Source organism: Sparus aurata, chromosome 3, assembly GCF_900880675.1.
Source record: "Sparus aurata chromosome 3, fSpaAur1.1, whole genome shotgun sequence".
In the NCBI taxonomy this organism is placed as follows: Eukaryota; Metazoa; Chordata; class Actinopteri; order Spariformes; family Sparidae; genus Sparus; species Sparus aurata.
In genome coordinates, this window is record NC_044189.1 from 21,265,652 (window position 1) to 21,285,471 (window position 19,820).

General features: G+C 44.5%; 2 protein-coding genes and 1 long non-coding RNA gene across 10 annotated transcripts in view; 1 reads left to right on the plus strand and 2 right to left on the minus strand.

Moving 5' to 3' along the window:
* Positions 1-19,820, minus strand: part of hoxa3a (homeobox A3a) — a 31,490-nt gene that overhangs the window by 4,164 nt on the left and 7,506 nt on the right. Inside the window, exons 2-4 of one of the 8 annotated variants that reach the window (XM_030412069.1) lie at positions 14,850-14,986; positions 4,740-4,800; positions 372-951 (exon numbers count right to left, since the gene is read on the minus strand). In XM_030412069.1, the coding sequence (XP_030267929.1) occupies positions 372-834 (463 nt within the window). In that variant the 5' untranslated portion in view covers positions 835-951; positions 4,740-4,800; positions 14,850-14,986. Of the gene's footprint in view, positions 1-371; positions 952-2,886; positions 3,051-4,739; positions 4,801-6,095; positions 6,396-7,016; positions 7,174-9,561; positions 9,628-14,849; positions 15,498-19,820 lie in introns of those variants that run through there. The other 7 variants (XM_030412070.1, XM_030412074.1, XM_030412073.1 and 4 more) reach the window with 7 other exon arrangements.
* Positions 3,428-8,366, plus strand: LOC115578848 (uncharacterized). The gene is made up of 2 exons (XR_003983542.1): positions 3,428-3,762; positions 7,764-8,366. It is a non-coding gene; the product is annotated as an uncharacterized LOC115578848 (long non-coding RNA).
* Positions 11,329-14,455, minus strand: hoxa4a (homeobox A4a). The gene is made up of 2 exons (XM_030412083.1): positions 12,987-14,455; positions 11,329-12,444 (listed from the first exon to the last, which is right to left on the minus strand). The coding sequence occupies exons 1-2, from the start codon at positions 13,402-13,404 to the stop codon at positions 12,107-12,109; spliced, it is 756 nt and encodes a 251-aa protein (XP_030267943.1). The 5' UTR covers positions 13,405-14,455; the 3' UTR covers positions 11,329-12,106.

Sequence of the window (19,820 nt, forward strand, 5' to 3'; positions counted from 1 at the left end):
TGGCTGCAGTACCTGAATAACTTCAGAGTCCCCCAGAGGAAACAATAAACACAAATAATGTAATATAATATCAGGAACCACTGGCTTAAAACTAAAGGGTATTGACCCTAACAAGGAAAATGAACTGAACTTTATAACCTTCACAGTGTTATTTGTCCGGTTCAGGTTCGCCCCCTCCCTCTCTAATAACCTCCCACCTTACCACCTCTCGTGTTTTGTGTCCTCCCTCAACAAAACTTATGTAAGTTTCTGGTCAGAGGCTATCACTGTGTGTGTGTGTGTGTGTGTGTGTGTGTGTGTGTGTGTGTGTGTGTGTGTGTGTGTGTGTGTGTGTCGTCAGCAGCAGCAGCAGCAGCAGCAGTGTTTAGTACCTGAACTGGAGCTACTGGCGGGTTTCTGCTTGGTGTTCTGACGGGATTCCTTCATCCAGGGGAAGATGTGTTTGCCGCGAGCAGTAGAGGTCGGGGAGCCGTTCTTGGCACTGGGCTGGCTGGACCCGTTGTTTGTGTTTTGGCTGATAGCACCGGGGGATTGCGAGGGAGGGGGTGGGCCTGACACCGGCACCTGCGGTTGATTGCTTTCGGGATGAACCTTGGACTGCGCCGCCTGAATGGCTGTGGTCCTGTCGCAGCTCTCCGCCATCTCCCCCGGCTTCTGCAGAGCCACGGAGCCGTCAGGAGACTGCAGGGAGCAGGCAGGTCGATGGTACTCACTTTCCACATGAGAGGCCCGGGGATATTGGACCTGATTGGCATCATAACTGAAGCCATTTGCGCTTTGATATGGGTAGCCACTGTAAATTGCGGAGCTGTCGTAGTAGGTTGCCTTTTGCATCTCGCCGTTTCCCAATATTTATTTCAGAAACTGACAGGGTCTTGACACCCTTGTAGAATAACATTGGCACCCCGTGGTCACGTGACGCCTCTCCGCCAATGGCCTCCTCGGGTGAACCTAGGGTTACAAGAAGCACTGTGAGGAGAAGAAATGGTGGCGATCCATCTTACTTTTCAATACAGGCCTGACACGGGAGACTATGGAAGTGAGATAGGGCCAACAGTTCTGTAGACTATTACCGTTTACCTTATGGCTTACACAGGGCACAAAGGCACGCACTAACCTTGTATTACCATCTGTGCCAAACCGCATTAAAAAAACAAACCTTTTCAAAAGCTTTTCACATTTCCAAATAGATTTTAGGAGCTAACAAGCAGACGCGTGACGCTTTAGACCTCTGAGTCTTTAAACAATGAAACTAAATATAAGAAAAGAAAATGCTGTTAGGTTTCCTGGAGAAGCGTGCTGTAGGAGAGGCTTGTTAGCGGGTTACCACACAGGAAAATAATGTTTCTGTTACATTGTTATTTTACCAACAGGCCTGTCAACGCTGTATCTAATTTCCTCTGTAGCTGGTGGGAATATGTCGTGTATCCCGCAAAACTCTTAACCCATTTTTGTTTTTTCAGAAATAATCTCCCCTCACTAACAGGATAGAGCTCAGCTCGCTGCGCCTCCCCGGCCACCTGCGTAAAGCATAAACAACCGCATTCTCTTCTTTTTCTTTTGCATTCTGAAAAATGAGTGGGGAGGGCCACGAGGAAACCTGAAAAACCGGGCGGGCGTCCGTGTATCTCTATGACCACGGGGTGAACTTTTCCCTTGCAGGCCCATAATAATGACTGCTGTCGGTGCTGTCTGCGCGGCGGCCCGGCGCGTTGATATATGGGAGGTCAGCGGGCCGGGACGGCCTGCTCGGAATGAGCGGCACGGTGAGCAGCAAAAGCCCGGTTCTACCCAGGCGGACAGAATCCTGGGATGGCACAGCGAGAGTGTGTGCCATAATTCACGCAGGTAACCATGGGGGTCAGCCTCGAAGAGATTATTGGGGAAGCTATAAAGTATAATAGACACACGGGTCATCTTTTATAATGTGGTAATGAAATAGTGGGATATTAAATGAGGGCTCCTTGTGGTGAAAGCGCTGCCAGCAGAGACAGCAGAGCGTAGTAATAATAATAATAATAACAATAATAATAACAATAATAATAATAAAAAAATAATAATTATAATTATAATTATGGTAAGAAAAAGATTTAGATAAAAATGAAAAATAATCTATGGAACGTCCTCGCGTTCATTTGCTGCTATAATCACGCGCTTCTTTTGTCTGCACCACATTTAATCACTACAGTCGGACCAATGAAGGGAGCGGATAATTGAGAGATTAAATAAAAACAGGGAGAACTTTAAAAAAAATGCACATAATTTGATTTTAATCCTAACTTCTCTGCTCTTACTGTTTAATCTAAGAGGCCCTGGTGTCAGAGTCTAAAGTGACCCCGGTAAGAACCATTCTATCACTGGAGGCTGCACTGAAATGATCACCTATTTATTACACAATCCAAAGGTAAATCATAGTCCCGGAGCAGACACATAACTACAACACATTTCCATTAAATGAGCACAAAGAAATGAAAATGAAAATGTCCAACAGCTCTGGCTTTGTGCAGCCGTGCATAACAAGAAGCAAATCAGTCGAAAATGAGCCCTGAGCTTGCCCTCAACGCAGCTCAACCGCAGAATGAAAGAAGGTGTCTTCACGATATCTGCACTCACGATGACCTGGAGAAGATATCACAAAGCTTTGTGGTCTGTATCTCCAGGCGAGCCCCTGCGATAGTCATAAATGGCAGAGAAAGGGAGACAAATGACAGACTGGAGCTCCTCTAACGCGGCGCAGCCTGCTCCACGTTAGAGAAATCTGGCTGCCTGACTCTGTTGTGTGAACTCTTCCTGAACCGAGATCTAAGTCATACGGTGATAAATCACCGCGCGACACACAAACTCCGCCATTTACAACCGAGGGGAGCCTATTTCTGGCCTGCTTACCTTATCCTCTGACGACGAATGCAGAGCACCGAGCGATATTTTCTCATTCAGCGACGAAATCGATCAAAGCAGTAATCCAGAGGAAAAAAGTTTAAAGGCTGGGCTGACTGTGTGAAGCAGCAGCAGGAGCAGCGGCAGACTGCGCCCTGCCATACAGCAGGCATTAGCAGCCACAACAAAAAAAAAAAAAAGGGAAGAGCCGTAGAGAAACCCCTTTCCTTTCTTCCTTTTCTTTTTTTCCCCCTACTCGACGTGGATGGGCACACCGAGATTACGAAAGCAGGCGTGAGCAGTCGGGTCAGCGAGATAAGAGTTATCTGGCCTCAGGATTGAATTTATAGTCATGCTATAGAGCAAATGCCAGCGCTTCATAGCAATATTAAAGTCAGCAAAGGCAATGCTGGACTATGTGATCCTTCACCAGTACCATGCAGACACCAGTGAACTGCCCCGAACCAGAGCGTCACCATAGACAAAAAAAATTATGCAAATTAAGTAGCGCCTTGGAAAGCCAGTTCAAATCAAGTGGCTGCTTCTCCTCCTCCTCCCCCAACCAAATGAGGCAGCGCGTCTAGAAAAAATAACGCAGCGTTGGAAATAGAATGCGAGGCCATCCTTTAAGAGTTTTAAAACCTGTTTTTTGTTATTATTTACTCCACGTCCTGCGGCGGGAATTATGAGCCCGGTGGATGAGATGTTGGAGTGAGAGGGAGAATACAAAGGGACAATCAGCCGCTGAGCATGCTGCATTTCCATTTCCACGGGACATAAAGGGCTTCTATGCACGGGCTTAATCATTAACCCGCATTTTTTTTGCATATGAGCCTCAATCTTTTGGCACAAGGACGCGCTGTTCGTTTGCATCCCTGCAGCAAGGTATTTCACGTGCTTGCACGGGTTCCTCTTTGAGAAAATACAACACAATATTTGTTTGTTTTTTTAAATACTAGAGAGCACAATGACTTCACATCAAAGCCGTCGTTCGGTGTATATCAAGGGAAAAACCCCACCGGGAGCAGGGTGTGAAAAATGGGGAGAAGTTTCATCACCAAAAGGCGAAGCGGAGGACGTGCAGCGAGGAGCAGAGCAGAGCCGGCAGCTGTGGGGAATCCCTCTGGCTTCTGCAGCCAAAAGCGAGAATGGGAAAAATAGATTTATGTCCTCTCGGGCTGTAAACACGTCCACAGCTGCAGCTTCTGGAACAAAATTCAATGACACAATTTTTTTTTTTTTAAAAAAGGCAGAGCACACGGCCGGCGTGGGAGGGTGAGTGGGACAAAAATTCACGCGTGAGGGTTTTTTTTTTTAGCTAACGCTGCTTTTTCTTTTCCAAACCAGAGAAGTCTCCTCGTATAATTATTTACTTCTTTGTGTTAAAACGCTGAATCGTCTCTCTCTTGAATTCGGCCCTGAGCGGAGGGTTAAATGTCAGCGAAGGTGGTGCGTTAAAAAAACAAAAAAACAACCTTAAAACATAGCGAGGAGAAAACATATCTGAAATGTTGCTGAAAGAAAAAACATTTTCACAACTTCAGTGCAGCAAAGTGAAGCAGCTACAAGCAGATGGCTTTCACAGAAAGTAGTTTTTGAAAGGAGCGAGGCACCGCTCCAAGAGCTGCGATTCCCCTCGTCACTTTTATAGTGACAAATTACACCACAAAGACAAGTGGAGGAGAAGGAATTATTGCTCTCGGGCTGGTCGTATTGCTGCTACGAGGAAATGTACAAGCCATAAGCTGCTGCTTCTTCCCTACGAGTGCTTTGGTGGGCGTGTGTGGTACTTATTAGAAATTGAATAAGGATATCACCATCAAGCGTTCATAACACAAATCAATAAAGATATATGGACTTACCGGAGGCAGTTCAAGGTGTCTCGGAGACCGCGCGATGGCCTGAATTCACTCGGCTGGATTTCTGCAACGAGGAATACACGTTTTTAATTTCTCAGAGGAACAAACAACCTTTTAATGTGCCCTGTAAAATATATGAGTTTGTTGGTTGGTGGATTTTATTTTGCAGGATCTCCCTGCGTGGCCAGAAAAATCAGTTTATTGTTCTTGTGCGTAATTGCACAGGCCTTTTTATAAGATGGCGCTAAATAGAAAAACCTGGCAAATAGGTTCAGTCAGATCTAAAACAGTTCGATTTAAACATTTTCGAGATGTTTGTTTGGGTGGAATTTTTAGATTTAACAGCAGGCTTCAAGTCTTTGTGATAGAGTATTAATATCTTTACAGCTTCAAGGAGACACATAGTGTAGATTCCTTTCAACGTTTTGCAGCAAAATGTCAAACAAAAATAGGAATGATAATATTTTAATCACAAGGCCATCAGAAAATAATAAACAACAGTGGAAATAAACGCCAAAGTGTGAAGATTCTTCTCATAAACAACAACAAAAACACGATATCCAAATATTCCTCTCCATCAGCCTAAAATCACTAACAAAATAAAATCAGGCCCATGTAAATATCCTGTTTGTTCTCTCCCTGCTGCATTTTCTCCACACACGGATCGAACAGTCATTAGCTCTCGTGCACCATCTTCCCCAAGTCCCCGCGCCCATAAATCAAGCTGGAGCGCCGTGACCTCACCGCGGCCGCACGGGTCCTGGATGGCACTCCGTCTTCCATTATATCCTCGTTTCCCCGGCGGAGCGACACAACCCCGCCGCTTTCCCCTCCTGCTTTACATGGAGCCCATCGTTGATGTATCATTTACGCACAAAAATAAGAGAAACGTAAAGACACGAGGTGTTTTTTGTGTTGCACCTCGGAGCGGCCGCGCGCGCTGCTCGGCTTGTTTTCTTTTCTTGGTGGGCGATATTTAAATGGCCGCTTTATTTACAAACGGTTGCGCGGGCCTGTGTATCCAAATGTCTGCTCGTGTTATTAAAATGTGATTGCAGCAGAAATATTTGGCTCTCAGCTGCTCTGTTCTGAGCTCACACTGAGACTGATACCAGCTTTGATATGATGTTTAGCCTGGGAAGCATAAAATAGCACAACGCGCGAGTCCTAATGACCCAGATTGATCCTTAAACGCAAACCTACACGTGTTGTGTGTGAATTCTGTTGGCCTGTTTATGTATCGCTTGATTAGCCGTAATAAATATGAGATATTGTGCTTTAAGTGAATATCGATAGCTTTTCTGCTACCTGTCTGTTTCCTCGCTCTGCAAAAAAAACCAGGACCCCCTTTTTACTGACCTCTGGCTCGCGCGGCAATAACTCACGACAGTAATGAACAATCGGCGGAAATACCTCAAAATAAAATCCATCCTCCCAAAGCTCGCGCTCTGACTCTGTCCGCGTGGAAAAACATATCCGTCCGTGACAGCAGTATAATACATCCACAAACCCGGGATCGTCTCTCTGTCAGCCTGCCTCTACTTTGCTTTTGCTCCTCGATAAACACAAACTACAAAGCCCGGACTCCCCTCACGGAAAGTGGGGGTAACCCGCATATAATCAGCATCATATGGCCAGACCGGGGCTCCGGTTTTCTTCCCCGTGCCATAACATCGCGCTAGTATTATGCGCCCTGCTCACGTGACGCAACGTCAACTTAAATCCCTTTTATTTGAGCCCGTGAATCATTAATGGAGGCAGTCATTGCCCCTGAGGAGAAACGGATCAGTTTGGAGGGAGAAAAAAGAGGGCTATGTGACACTGCAATGTATCTGGCAGAGGAGCAAGTCTCTCGCAGAGAAGCAGCTTTTCCACGTGTCGCCCATTCAGAGCGAAAGGCTGCTCTGTCAGTTCTAAAGTGCCATATATTTGGAGCCTGTTAGCGGCTGAAAGAGCTAATCCTGCCCGTATTATGCTGACTTTCAAGTGCAGCTCCGAGCCCGAGCGAAAAGCTGAGTGTTTTGCACTGCGGCGTGATAATTCGCACTATGTGAGATGGAGAGGGCTTTCCCTACGAAACACCATTTAAGGCTGGCATAATGATTCCACATCACTCTCTGTTCTCTTTTACAACACAGCCAGGGCTGCAGAGAGCCCCCCCTCCCCCGTCCTCAGGTCCCACCGTCGGGTTGTAGCACCACTTAGTCAGACTCTGGTTCTCCATCAGCAAAAGCCTGCATGCTGTTCGCCAAACTGAGAGGAAAAAAGTCACACATTTACCTGTTCTACATAAGGAGGCTGTGCGTCCTGGTGGCCGTGAGGGGTGCTTGTCAGTCAGTGAGCGGAAAGTGGAGGTGAGGGAACCAAAGAGTGGCTGCTCGACCCCGCTGATCACTACATGGACCCCCATTCGACCTACAAGCGCTTACGCGTTTCCTATGACCAGCTGAGTAAAATTACAGGTTTGTGCACAGGGAGAGTGTTTGAGAGGGGGGGTGAGGAGGAGGGTAAAGGCGCCAACTAACCCATTATCCCGCTATGGCTTGCCTAAATCTATATTAAAATTAATTAATTCACATCCAAATGGAGGACATCAGCCACTCCAGGTAGCTTTATTGCCAAAGTCCCACAGCCCGGAAGAGCTTCTCTCATCTCGGCACCGTTTGGCGCTTGTTTTCCGTCAACACCGAGCAGCGGGCGTGGAAAAATCCCCACCACAACTATTAATCATTCGGGGCGGACATAGACAGCATCCCACTCCCACACCACCAGCCTTTGTCCTCTCCAGCTACAAGTTGAGCGGTAAACTTTTTGAAGACGGGGGCAGAAGCAGAGCAGCTCTTATTAATTCACCTTCAGCACTTGTTAAACTACTGAAGACAAGAGGAGGAATATTAATGAGCAGCGCTGAAAGCGACGTTTTACGCGCAGGTTTCCGTGAAAAGAAGACGATTTCTCTTTGGTTAAATAACAAAAAACAAAACAGATGTATTTAAATGTTTTGCTCTCTTTTTTATTCCTCTTCAGTTACAGATGTGGAGCTGTCACTGGGATTTCATGGCTCGACGTGACCGTGCACTAGAAGCTTCTCCCTCGTCGCCTTTCGCCACCGCACCTGAACTCTTCCGTGACCCGGGCAGAGGCGCAGAGGGAGACGAGTGAGGAGTTATTCTGGAGAGCAGAGGCCCTCAGCTGGTAGCACACTTTCACGCTTCTTGTTGCACTTTTTCATTTTTACAAACTCGCTAAAAAGTTGCAGCTGATTGATTATATTTTTAAATCTCAGCAGTAATTGCATAAAACAAATGTTTCACAGTTATGTACACAAATCAGAGCTTCTTATCGCTGTCAGCGAGGAGGAGTTAGAGCTCTGGATGTTGGCCAGACGGCGGTCCATATCTTCCCACAATGTTGACACTCGGAGCTCTTAACAGCCAGGCTTGGGTTACCGATACACTCAGCCGAAGATAACTCTTTCTGTGAGGTTTACACCGGCCAACATCAAGGCTAATGCGAGAATCAACACTTCAGCTGACTCGGAGTCATCTCTCCTGGAGGCAGACGGACGAGGACGGCGTGGTTTCTGTGCGTTAAAGGTGGTTGTAATAAAGCTATTTGAATGTTCATGTTGAACTTGCTGGCTCTTTATTACGAGTGTCACCAGATCATATATGTTGTATTATCTTATATTACATTGCTTGTGTGCAACAGTTCAGTTACTTATTAAGGAGGTAAGAGCAAAACAGCCTCATAACACTACTTCTACTGCTACCGCTATAATAATAATAATAATAATAATAATAATAATAATAATAATAATAATAATAATAACATACACATTGTTGCGTAATGACTTTGTTAATGTTTAACTTGGGTCTAAATAGACCATTGTGCCCCCCTCTCTCATTGAGAGGCTCTTTGGAGCAACAGATAAGCTGTCTGCAGAGTTCCTGCTGCGTAAAATCACTTTCTCTCATTTGTATATCGACAGATTAAATGTTGGCAGCCTCCTTTTCTGCAAAACCACAGATAATTTAAAACTTTACGCCTTTTTAGGTTCGATTTTCAGCCTCTCTGCTGACGCAACGCTGGATATATTCAGCAGTGAAATTAATCCACTGATCAAGTTGGAAAAATAGACAAAAAAGTCAGATGGACACAAACAGCAGCTGAGTTTCATTCTGTCTTTGACATCATAAAGTATTTTGAAGGTTTCCAAACATGGAGGCAGATTCTTGTCTCTTCCTTTTCTCCACATCAGCTTTCAGTGTCTGAGTTTCTTCATCCCCCCCAAAAAAAGTTTCCTGCACTCCATTTCCACTTCTGCATCCACATTTTTAATATCTAATCATTTTATACACATTTGCAGAATTATTCAGTTTAATAAAACATATTCTAGCACAGCGGAGGGGGAATTTTACCATCCTAATTTCCTTTGGAAGATTTAAGAAGTTATGAAAAACTACACCAGCTGTCTTTAATCACAATAACTAAAAGTCCAAATAAGATTCAAATGTGTTTTATATATAATGTTTAAGCCCCTGTTACATATTAAATTATGTGATAACTGTATTATTATAAAGTAATTTTAGAAAATGGATTTCTATGTTTTTTACAGTAAGCCAAGTGCGATATAAAATAAAGCTCAGACGCTCTACAGCCTGGTCGAGCTGGATAAGATATATTATAACACATTTTTTCATGAATTTGCGCAACACGATCTCAACGCAAACTCCACATCCGGGATATTTTACACAGATTTTTTATTTTTTTAAGATCTCCCAAAAATTTAAACAAGAAACAAGAAACATCCGAATCTACTCACAGGTCATGGCGGTCTGTGTCCAGCGGACAGAGTTCTGTCAAGGGAGAAGAGATCTGACTCGCACCCTGCAGAGGATCACTTCAAAATGAAAATAAGGCAGATTTTCAGATCTATTTCTGACCCCGGGGCATTCATTATTCAACAAGTCACGTGAACGGGCGAATTAAAATTTCAGTACATTGGAAGTGACCTCTATTCGCGAATCAAATGACTTGACATCTGTAATTTAACTAGTTGGACTTCTTGGAGTCTGCGCAAAACCGGTGCCAATCAGCCTCAACGCCATCTTCTGCACGGCTTCCGCGTCTGCAGCGAGTGCAGCACAGAGGGCTGAACAGCGCCTGCAGAGACGACGGGTTCAACATTTCTGCAGGATTGGTTTTTTTTAACTCATGCAAACGATTTTGCAAAAACATGAGACTGAAATATGCAACAAAACGTACGAACGAGGATTTTAAACTCGATGCGTAAAATGTGCGCAAATTCTGTCTCCTGTGGAAATCTTGCTGGATGTCAGTTTTATTTATTTGACGATTAAATGCATTGCAAACCCATTCATTGTGATTAATATTGGCACATCCATTGAGCAGAAACCATCAGTGCCAAAACATATTGAAAATCATGTTAAATTATATGCAAAATGCCAGCATGTTTCAGCTCATATCTGCCCTCTCTACCCGGCCTGACAGCGGTGTTACTGTGATGAATTGCAGAATATCTGTCTCTAGGAATAATTTTGGGAAAATTCATGGCTCAGATTCACACCTAAACAGCGTTTTTGTTTCCGCGCTGTCGCTGGGTAAATCTTAAAACTGGGAAGAAAAAGCTCGCGGAGGTCTCAGCGCTGATGTATGATCCGAACACTGTGTGTGTCGAAAGGTCAGGGGTCAGAAGAAGTGCTCTGAGGCGGTGATTGGCCAGAGCCGACCGTGTCCCCTGGTTGAACTCTCTATTGTTTGGATGTAGCAGGTAGTGACCAACACTCACACTCTGGTGCACTGAGGTTGGCTGCAGATCTCCTCATAATGGCGAGTGAGAACAATATGTGTGGCCGGATACATTTAACAATTCGGGTTTGGTTTGATTCCCGTGTCAGGAGCAAAGCCTGCAACACTTGTGCAGCTGATATCTGCCTCCCTAATATGAGCCACAGCTCGTCTTTATCCGCGAAAATACGCATGACGTTCATGCAGATTTTACGGATTAGAATTTCAGCCAGTTGAGCATTAAACGACTTGATGCAATCAGACATATTTGTCTGATACGGAACATACTTCACTTTGAATTGGTTACACATATGAAACACCTGGAAATGTTGGAACCGTTTCAATCTCCGTAAATCCGACTTTAAATGAAACTATGCGCACTGATCAACCCTCTCTGCAAATAACATTACAAATAATGCATTTAGTTTTATTCTGATCTGATAAAATTAAAAAGACATGTAAGATTTGATCAAATTGCGGTGGAGAAAATTATCCAATGCTCGGACGCACGATCACAATTTTACGCACGCATCTCCAAACACTGGGTAACAGATTTAAATTATTTAGATTAAAGAAACGAAAAAAATGAATGAAATCAGATTGCATAAAAATAAATATTTTGATCTTTACCATAAAATCCCAAAATTAGGAATCTATTTAAAAATAAATAGAGGCACATAAATGCATTTGGCACGTCGGTACGCACGGCTTCAAAAAATACATTTTGCGCACAAACCAAATCAATACTTGCGATGACAAAACATCCAAAGCCGAGTCAGCCTTATAAGTGAAGTACATATTTATTTCACAAGGACAAATTGAACCTAGGCTAGCCTACATCACAACGGTCACTACTGAGACAACACATACAAATATTCACAGTTTAGAACACAGCACAACATGGGACGGACTAGCACAAATAAAACTAGACCTCATACGACACCGACGAACAGAATTCTACTTGACGAAAAAATCATTTTGCTTATTTGTGCCTTCATTATGATTTTGCCTATGTACATTTAAATGTGAAAGTCACCTGGACTACATTCAACAGTAAACCGACCCACTCAAACACACAAACTACACTGTTACTCTGACTGATGCCTTACCTCTATAACAGCCGTCTAACAGGCATCTAGAGTCTCGCTAAATATCTTTCAAGTATATTAGAGCTTTCCATGAGCAATAATAGAAAAAAAAAAACAAATACTCAAAGAGAACATAGAAAAATGAGTCCAAACTTACTTTTAACCTCACTCAATTTTTAAACTGTAATGATACATTTTTTGATCCAAGTCCTACGTTTGAATGTGCGTTATCCTTCTTTCATAATAATAAACAAATATATAAACACTTCAGTTGCCACCGTGGCAATTAAAGGTGAATTTCAAGCTTATATGAGGAGGGCGAGCGGAGAGGGAGAGGGTACAAAGGACGTGACAGGGGCCCAATGGCAGAGGGAACACCATGTGTGTAAAATACTGAGAATCGGTCCATCAAATTCCACTTGTGTTATTTGCCATCTCAGTCTGGATTGGGGTTTTTGTGGGGTTCAAGCACTATAGACCTGCGGTGCACGGCGTGGGGACAAGCTGCTGGCCTGTTTTGATCTGCTGCTGCTGCTGCTGCTGGGCCCCCGAGGCTGAGGACGAGGCCGAGCTGGACGAGCGGATCTTGGTGTTGGGAAGCTTGTGCTCCTTCTTCCACTTCATCCTCCGGTTCTGAAACCAGATCTTGACCTGGCGCTCGGACAGACACATGGTGTGCGCAATCTCCACCCGCCTGCGCCGGGTCAGGTACCGGTTGAAGTGAAACTCCTTCTCCAGCTCAAGAGCCTGCTGGCGGGTGTAGGCAGTGCGGGACCTCTTGGGCACTCCTCCATTGTAACCGGGGCTGACTGGAGGGGGGAGAGAAGAGCCATACACAGGCAAAGCAAGCAGGTGTTACAGGCAGGGTGAAAGCGGTTTTAATCCAAAGCTTTTTAGTCCGTCCATGGACACATTCCATGCGGGAAAAAAAATCTATAAAACATGTCTGGGTTTGGTGGGAAATCACAGCCGCCCTGTTTGTTTTAACTATCTGCCCCGTTTCAGTTTACGGACATGACCTTAATGTGGAGATGCCGAGTGTACAAGCATTCGCATCCAGGGACAGATCAAGCTTAGAAATGATTAACAAAAACAGCGGGGTTGGATATTACAGTTTGGCTCGGCTCCAGTGGTGGAGGTAGTTTGGGTTAAAAAGCAACAAAGGCACATGGCCCCGACAGACGAACACAGGCAATAAAATTTACGAGGGTCCTTAATTACCGACCCTGCTGCTCGATAGTCGTAAATTGCTGTTGTAAGGGCTGCTACTAGTGCTGCCTCAATGGGCTCGCGTGTGTTCCAGTGGCTGTTTCCTCACTGGTTCTGCTGTTTAACCGTTACGATAACTCACCGTTGCTAACGTGGACCTTTTTCATCCAAGGATAGACCACCGGCTCCTTGCCCTTCGCTACGCCGGGATAAACCTCACCGGCGAGGCTGCAGTCTTTGCTGGCAGTTGCCCCTGCGCCACCGTCTGGGGCCGCGGAGAGGCGAGGACCGTGGCTCTGTGGAACCGGCTGCGGCTGTGCGTGGTGCCCGTCGCCGAAATCATCGAGTCCGGTGGCGGGGACGTTACCGTAATCGTAGCCCGATTCTGTGTAGTTTGACCTCGGATAGGATGGCTCGTTGTGATGGGGGAAGCCCGTATCTTTTGGCCGCTCGTAGTAATCACCGGGGTTGGGGATGTATCCGCTCTGCTGATATTCGTCGCATGGAGGAAAGGACGGCTCGATATAGTTGGAGTTTATCAAGTAGGAACTCATGGTCATTAATTTGTGAAGTGCAACAATACTAATTTTTATCGCGCTGTCGTTTTTCTGATCTCCACAAAACCCTCCTACTCCCTGTCAAATGTACAAAGTTGCCTGGTCACGTGTGAAGCGCCACCAATCACCGCGTGTCCTGTGGGCATCATGTAAACAGGAACCAATGGAAAGCATGGCACTGGTACCACCAACACTGCTCGCGCTGGCTTACGTTGGTGTTTTCCTTATTAAATCACAGTATATAAAGCAAAACCAATCAACTAACTTGTTTACTGCGCGGGGCCAAAGTTATGTGGGTGAGGCTTTTCCTGCATGTGGGAAGAGGGGGAAAAAAATCCATCTCCTCTGGAACAGAAAGTGGAAATTCAAGCCCTGAGAAAATAAAGGTTATCAGAGACAAAAGGCTGTTTCTGATAGGGAGGACAGTGTGTGTATGTGCTTGTGTGTGTGTGTTTGTGTGTTGTTGTTGTTGGAGTTGATAATGTGTTGAATCTTAATAAAGAGGTGAACACAGGCAGAAAACACACGAGCCAGCAACGAGAATGCAAATCTTCATGTTTGGTGTGAGGCGATTCAAATGAAAACAGCGCTGGTGCTCAGGCGTCCTGACGAGCCGCTGCTCCGTCCGCGGACACACAAGCCTCACAGACATGTGCATCACAAATAAAACATCAGCTTCATGCACGTTTGTGACACACAAGCAGCAGAAAGGAACGCTCACCTCTCACGCTGCACAACACAAGACCCTGCGTAATTTTTCCTCCAATATTCCCAGATCATATCAACAATTTCAGGCATTTTTTTCCTCTCTGTTTGCCCCTCAACACAACACGAAACTCATCTGGCTCAGACCGCACGGCCATCACACAGCATCATATGTAAACCATCCTGAACAACACTGAACACACACACACGCAGAAACACGAATCTTGTTTTATAGGCAAAACAAAACGTGACTATTTGCAGGATGTCAGAATTTCTCTGCACAGCTCAGACAACCTCACATCCAGAGCAACTTTCACATCCTGAGGACATTTTGAAATGCCCATATTTTTTTAAATATATAATAAATAAAAAAAAAACCTTCTCCATGAAACAATTTGCCAACATTTTTGTACAAATCTGCAAAATGTTAAAGGAATCTCTCACGCGCCTCCTGCAGTAACACTTCACCGTGAACAAGCAACACTCAGAATATAATACTGTCATGTGCTGCAACAGTATGAGAAGTTTACAGAGGGAAATATTCCAAGATAGAACAACAGCAATAATAGTAACAATAATAATCATGAATGTAATAAGAATCATAGCTTTTAATTCAGTTATTTCAGGGAAATAAATTCAGGGCCATCTGTTCAGTCTCATATATATTAAAATATGATTTTTAAAAACTGATAAAAATGTTGAGACTTCATGTTTAGGAGGTAGAAGAAATATGAGAGTCTGACCGTGCTCCTCGCCACCAGCCGTCACGTCCAGCTCGTGTTCCCTCTCCATGTCCGAGGTGCCACACTGTACCCGCGTCCCTGGGAGATGCAGCAGCTCTTCACAAAGCTCATCCACACTGTCCACGTCAACAAGGCCTCTGCGTGGAGAAACAAGAGGCCAAAACTTCGGAAATATTGAAAGCTTTCTTTTCTCTCCTTTTTTTTCCTCCTCTCTCCTTTCTCCCCGGTCGCCCCCCTTTTCTTTTCTTTTCTTTTCTTTTCTATTCGCTCCTCTAAACAGAGATAACTTCTGCCTGACCCCCGAGTGACACCGTTTCCATTTTGTTTCTGATTAATCTTGCCCATTGACAGTCTTTGTTAAACAACAAGGCGTGCCCCTTCTTTCCAAAGAGGCGACATTTTCATATCTGTTAGACGCAGTGACCTGGGGTTCACCCCGGACTTGGACTTCAGTTTTGCAGAGGTCCGTTTCAGCTATGGGGAGCTGGGGAGGGGGTGGGGGGGGAGCACTTAGCGTGGGTCAGCACCCAGGAAGGTCCCAGAGGATTTATAAAAATGTGCAAAAGAGCATCCAACTATCTTTAGAGTTAGATTTGTGGAAGAAGGAGACCCAGAACTTCACAGAGCGCAAGATTTTCTTTTTTTTTTTCTCTCCATTATTAAACCTCCAGTTTTTGGATGCAGGTGAATTCTTCTTCTGGGTTTTTTTTTTTCCAGGCTACCTGAAAAGATTCTCCCCCATGATAGCACACTGTTGCAGTGAGGCAGAGCTGCTCCTCTCTTGTGTGTCCAACAGGCTTCATCGCACCTAACTCATTGTAAATGGCAGCTGATGTTACTTTCCTCCATATATCCACTGTATCCGCGCGGCCAGGAGACCACCTGAGAGGCAATATGTCAACATAATGTCAGCGGTAAGACGACTTCACCTGATATCTAAATTTACAGTCTGCTGCCAGTCTATTATATATATATGTCCTGTATAAATATGGGCCACATCAGCTCGGCTATTATCCACTTACTCCAAGTTACCCTTGCGTGAATAACGGCTATCTGTTTTTACAGGTCACTCTACTTGTTGATATGGACCACCTTTCCTTTTCTTTTCTTTCTCTCCTTTTATTCTGGCCGTGAACAACTTTTATTGAAGCGTCTGATTATCAGGAAGGCTTCAAGAATCCGATTCAGTGCAGCAAAAGAGGCGTTTTAGATAACAGCCCGGGTAATACCTCCGATATCTGCCCGGGCCCTGCGCGGTGCTGACTGTGTGTGTGTGTGTGTGTGTGTGTGTGTTTGAATGCAATAAAGCATCTGGAAATCACACAGAATGTAATAGGATGATGATCATCCAATTGACCATTGTATTTTTTAGGCACGTTCTTGCCTCAGTTTACACTATCTCGGCAATTTCCCGTCATATTTGAAGCACTATTCTCCTCCTGATGTGTGAACACGAGCCGCTACAGCTCCGCGTAAAATAAGAAAGAAAAACTAAGGAGAGCCAGATCACGGTGTTCCCTTTCAGAGCATATACTGTGAAGTGAAGGTCTATTTAACCATTATACATCATGCTGACAGTTTACTGTAAATTTAGATTATCAGAGAAGTGCTGTGACGATGGTGACAGATTGCAGATGGCTCTCACAAGGTCTCCTGTCTATACCGGAGCCCTGACGGCCGGAATAAAAAATCCTCCCTGCATTCAAGATGTGCCAAGGACCCGGGCTAGAAAACACCTTTCATACCTTTATGGAAATATTATCATAAACGTAAACACTCATAATATTTTTTGTGCCTTTTCTTTCTCAGCGTGTCATCAGTTGGTCTCCACAGAGGAGATAAAGGCGACAGAACGGACAGGTTTTTATCTACAGCTGCAAACTTTGATTATAGACCAATAACAGGATGACAGTCAAGCTTTCAGCGAGGGTGAAAAGAGGCGAATAAAAGCAGATACATCCTTTGGAAAGTGCGTAAAACAGCCTCCCTCAAGTGAAGAGGCTGTGATCAGAGTCCTGAGGCAGAATATTTTAGACAAAGATACAAAAATAAGGCTGATGTCGCTCACATTCAGATGTCAGGAGGTAAAAGAAGTTGGGATGTCCACATTAAAGTGAGATCATGTTTGAATGAAACAAATGAACTGATGCCTGATGTAAAAAATAAATAAATGGAAACTGTGCGTGAAATAATAACACTCAGCAGCAGCCGCCATTGTGGAACTTTTATTCTGAAATTCAATAAATTCAAAAGTGTGAAAAAACAAATTTGGTTTGTCGTGTTTTCTGTATTTTACTGAACATTACTGAGAGCGGTGGTGACGTGTGTTGACCACAAACAGCACCGCGCGTGTTGTGTGTCTGCAGATGTGTTCAGTTTCTACAAAATAAAAGTGTGCTGCTTTTGAAAATGTGTCAAATTAAATGTTTTTTTTTTCATTAATTTCACATCAAAATGAAAATAAAAGGCTGATAAAATCTAAACGTGCCTGATTCCACTGCTCATTTTTACCACAGGGATCCACATGATGAGTTTTTCTTATTCCTTATTTAAATGAGAATTCAAATTGTTGTTTTTTAAAATCAGATATTTGTTATTATTTTGTGTTTTGCAGTTTCGATTACATAAAAGAAGTTACGTGATTCAGACGAGAGCCAGATTAAAACTCTTTAAGTAATATTAATATAGATTTTTGGGGGTTTTCTCCTCATTTATTTCTTTTATTTTCCATCCGGCCTTTACGCCTGAAACCAAAAGCTCAACATTTTTACCCGCTTTAAAAACATTTTTTCAATTACTTTTTTAAAATGCTGCGTTCACTGTCGAAAAAGGCCCAAAATAAAATACACGTATCGCCACTAAAAAGAAAGATTTTTTTTAAACTTTCTCTCCGAGGGTCAAAAAACATCTGTCCCGTTTCTGCTTTTCTTAAAAGGCTTCTATTCAGCTGATCAGGAAGAGAGGGGCTAAATGTTTTTTAAGGGGTCCGGGGGCTCAATTTGGGGGGCTGTGGGCCTTCCCATTACCCTGTGACCGGGTCGAGAGTATCAATCCTCAAAATGCAAATTTCTGCCCTCGTCTCTAAACATATCAAATGCAATTTATTCAAAGGAAATTCACCAATCAACCGCCCTAATAAAACGCCAGCCACTCAATCTTGTTGCTGGGGACGGGTGGGGGGTCCCCTCCCCCGGTCCCAAACGCGGGGTCACCGCGCTTTCAGGGTTCACCTGGAGTGCACCGTGCAACATATGTAATTCAAAGCTATTCTGTCTTTTGTGTGGAGAGTCAAGATCGCTATTATAAGGCTGGCATCGCGCTCCGAGTGAACAGATGACGGAGACTTGCTCAGCGCGTAAACTTTTGACCCCAATTTTTCCTCCTCTTCTGCAGCTATCTCCTTCTCATCTGTCCCTGCCCGGTGAGATATCTGGCCCTCTCCAAACGAAAAAAAGAAAAAAAAAATTGATTTGAACAATGTGTATCTCTCTTGCCATCGCGATGATCATTTTCCCAAATTTCATAATTAGAGAAGATGCCAGCGCAAGACCTGAAATGCGATTGTGGCTTTATGATGTTTCCAACTAGGGAGTGAAAAGATAAATCCGATCGGCTTCCACTCAAGACTAATAGGGCTGTAAAATATGCAAATCATTCATTAGCGTTATAGAGCAAGCAAAGCAGCCAAAAGTCTTTGTTGGAGGCAACACTTGAAGTCAGACTCCCCCCCCTCTCTCTCCCTTTCTCTCCCTCCCTGCACTGGGCTTTTCCTCCGGTGCAGGATGTTACCACCGGCTCCGTGTCCCCTCGGTAAATTCATTTATACGCATTATGCTTATAGGCAACGCCAAGCAAACGTGTCATTAACGTGAATGCGTTCGTGTGTGTGTGTGTGTGTGTGTGTGTGTAGATGTGCGAGCGGTCTCCCTCTCTCTATGCAGCAGGGTGACAGTGAACTTGGCCTAAAGCGAGCTCTGCTGGTGGCTCTGAGAGGATGCAGATTTATCTTGGTGCTGTGGCTGACCTCCAGATGAACCTACAGCGCTCCTCTCCCTCTCTCCCTCTCTCCATCTCTCCCTCTCTCCCTCTCTGCCTGGCAGCACGCCGCACATGGGGCCCTGTCGACATTTCTCCTATTGAATTATTGGCAGGGGTTTTAATTTCCAGATAGCCGCACTCTCAGTGCGCCCTGTTTGATTTTTCTGTGCGCCCAAAATCAAAGTGGAAAAAGCGCAGCTCTGCTTCTTTGCCAAACAATGAGCTGAGATTTGTTGCGCAATAAAAGGAGGGATGTAGGCGGGATGGTTTTGAATATTCCGGTGAATAATCCGGAAAATTTAGAATTTCTGTGTAATAAAAAAAGAGGGGAGTAATTCCAGGTTTCCGCTCAGAGCTGCTGGAAAATGATTTAATGAGTTATTTAAAGTTTCACACCGATTAAAGCGCTTATTTGTTTTAGGGAACGCTTCAGAAATAGCCCGTAATAGTTCTTGGCACTGTGGCGGAGGCCTCTGCTCCTAAAAATACAAACTTGGCTCTAAATGCGTCGAGGCTGGCGGACAATTAACGCAACTTCTGCAAACCCGCCCATGCACGAGCTTTCATGAAGCTTCCTGTTGTTTTTCTGCCAAAAACTCACTCAAGACTCGAATAATAATATCAGATTTTCGCCGCCCTGCGATGTTCTCGCGCATATTCGGCCTTGAAAAATTAAATTAGAACCAAGCGCACCAAGTCAAACACACCTTAATTGAAAAAAAGGACGAGAGAAACTGGAGGCCACGCGTCCCAAAAATAAACGAAACTATTTAATTTTTTCCCATTTCCCCCCCCAAGTTTCGTGGCTTCGGGGTCCACTGCCCGGTGGCCGGATCGGACGAGAGGTCACCACGAAGCGAGAGTGACTTTTCGAGAGGTCATCTGAACTTTTCAACCCCAAACACAAAACGACGTGGCAGACACAAAACGGAA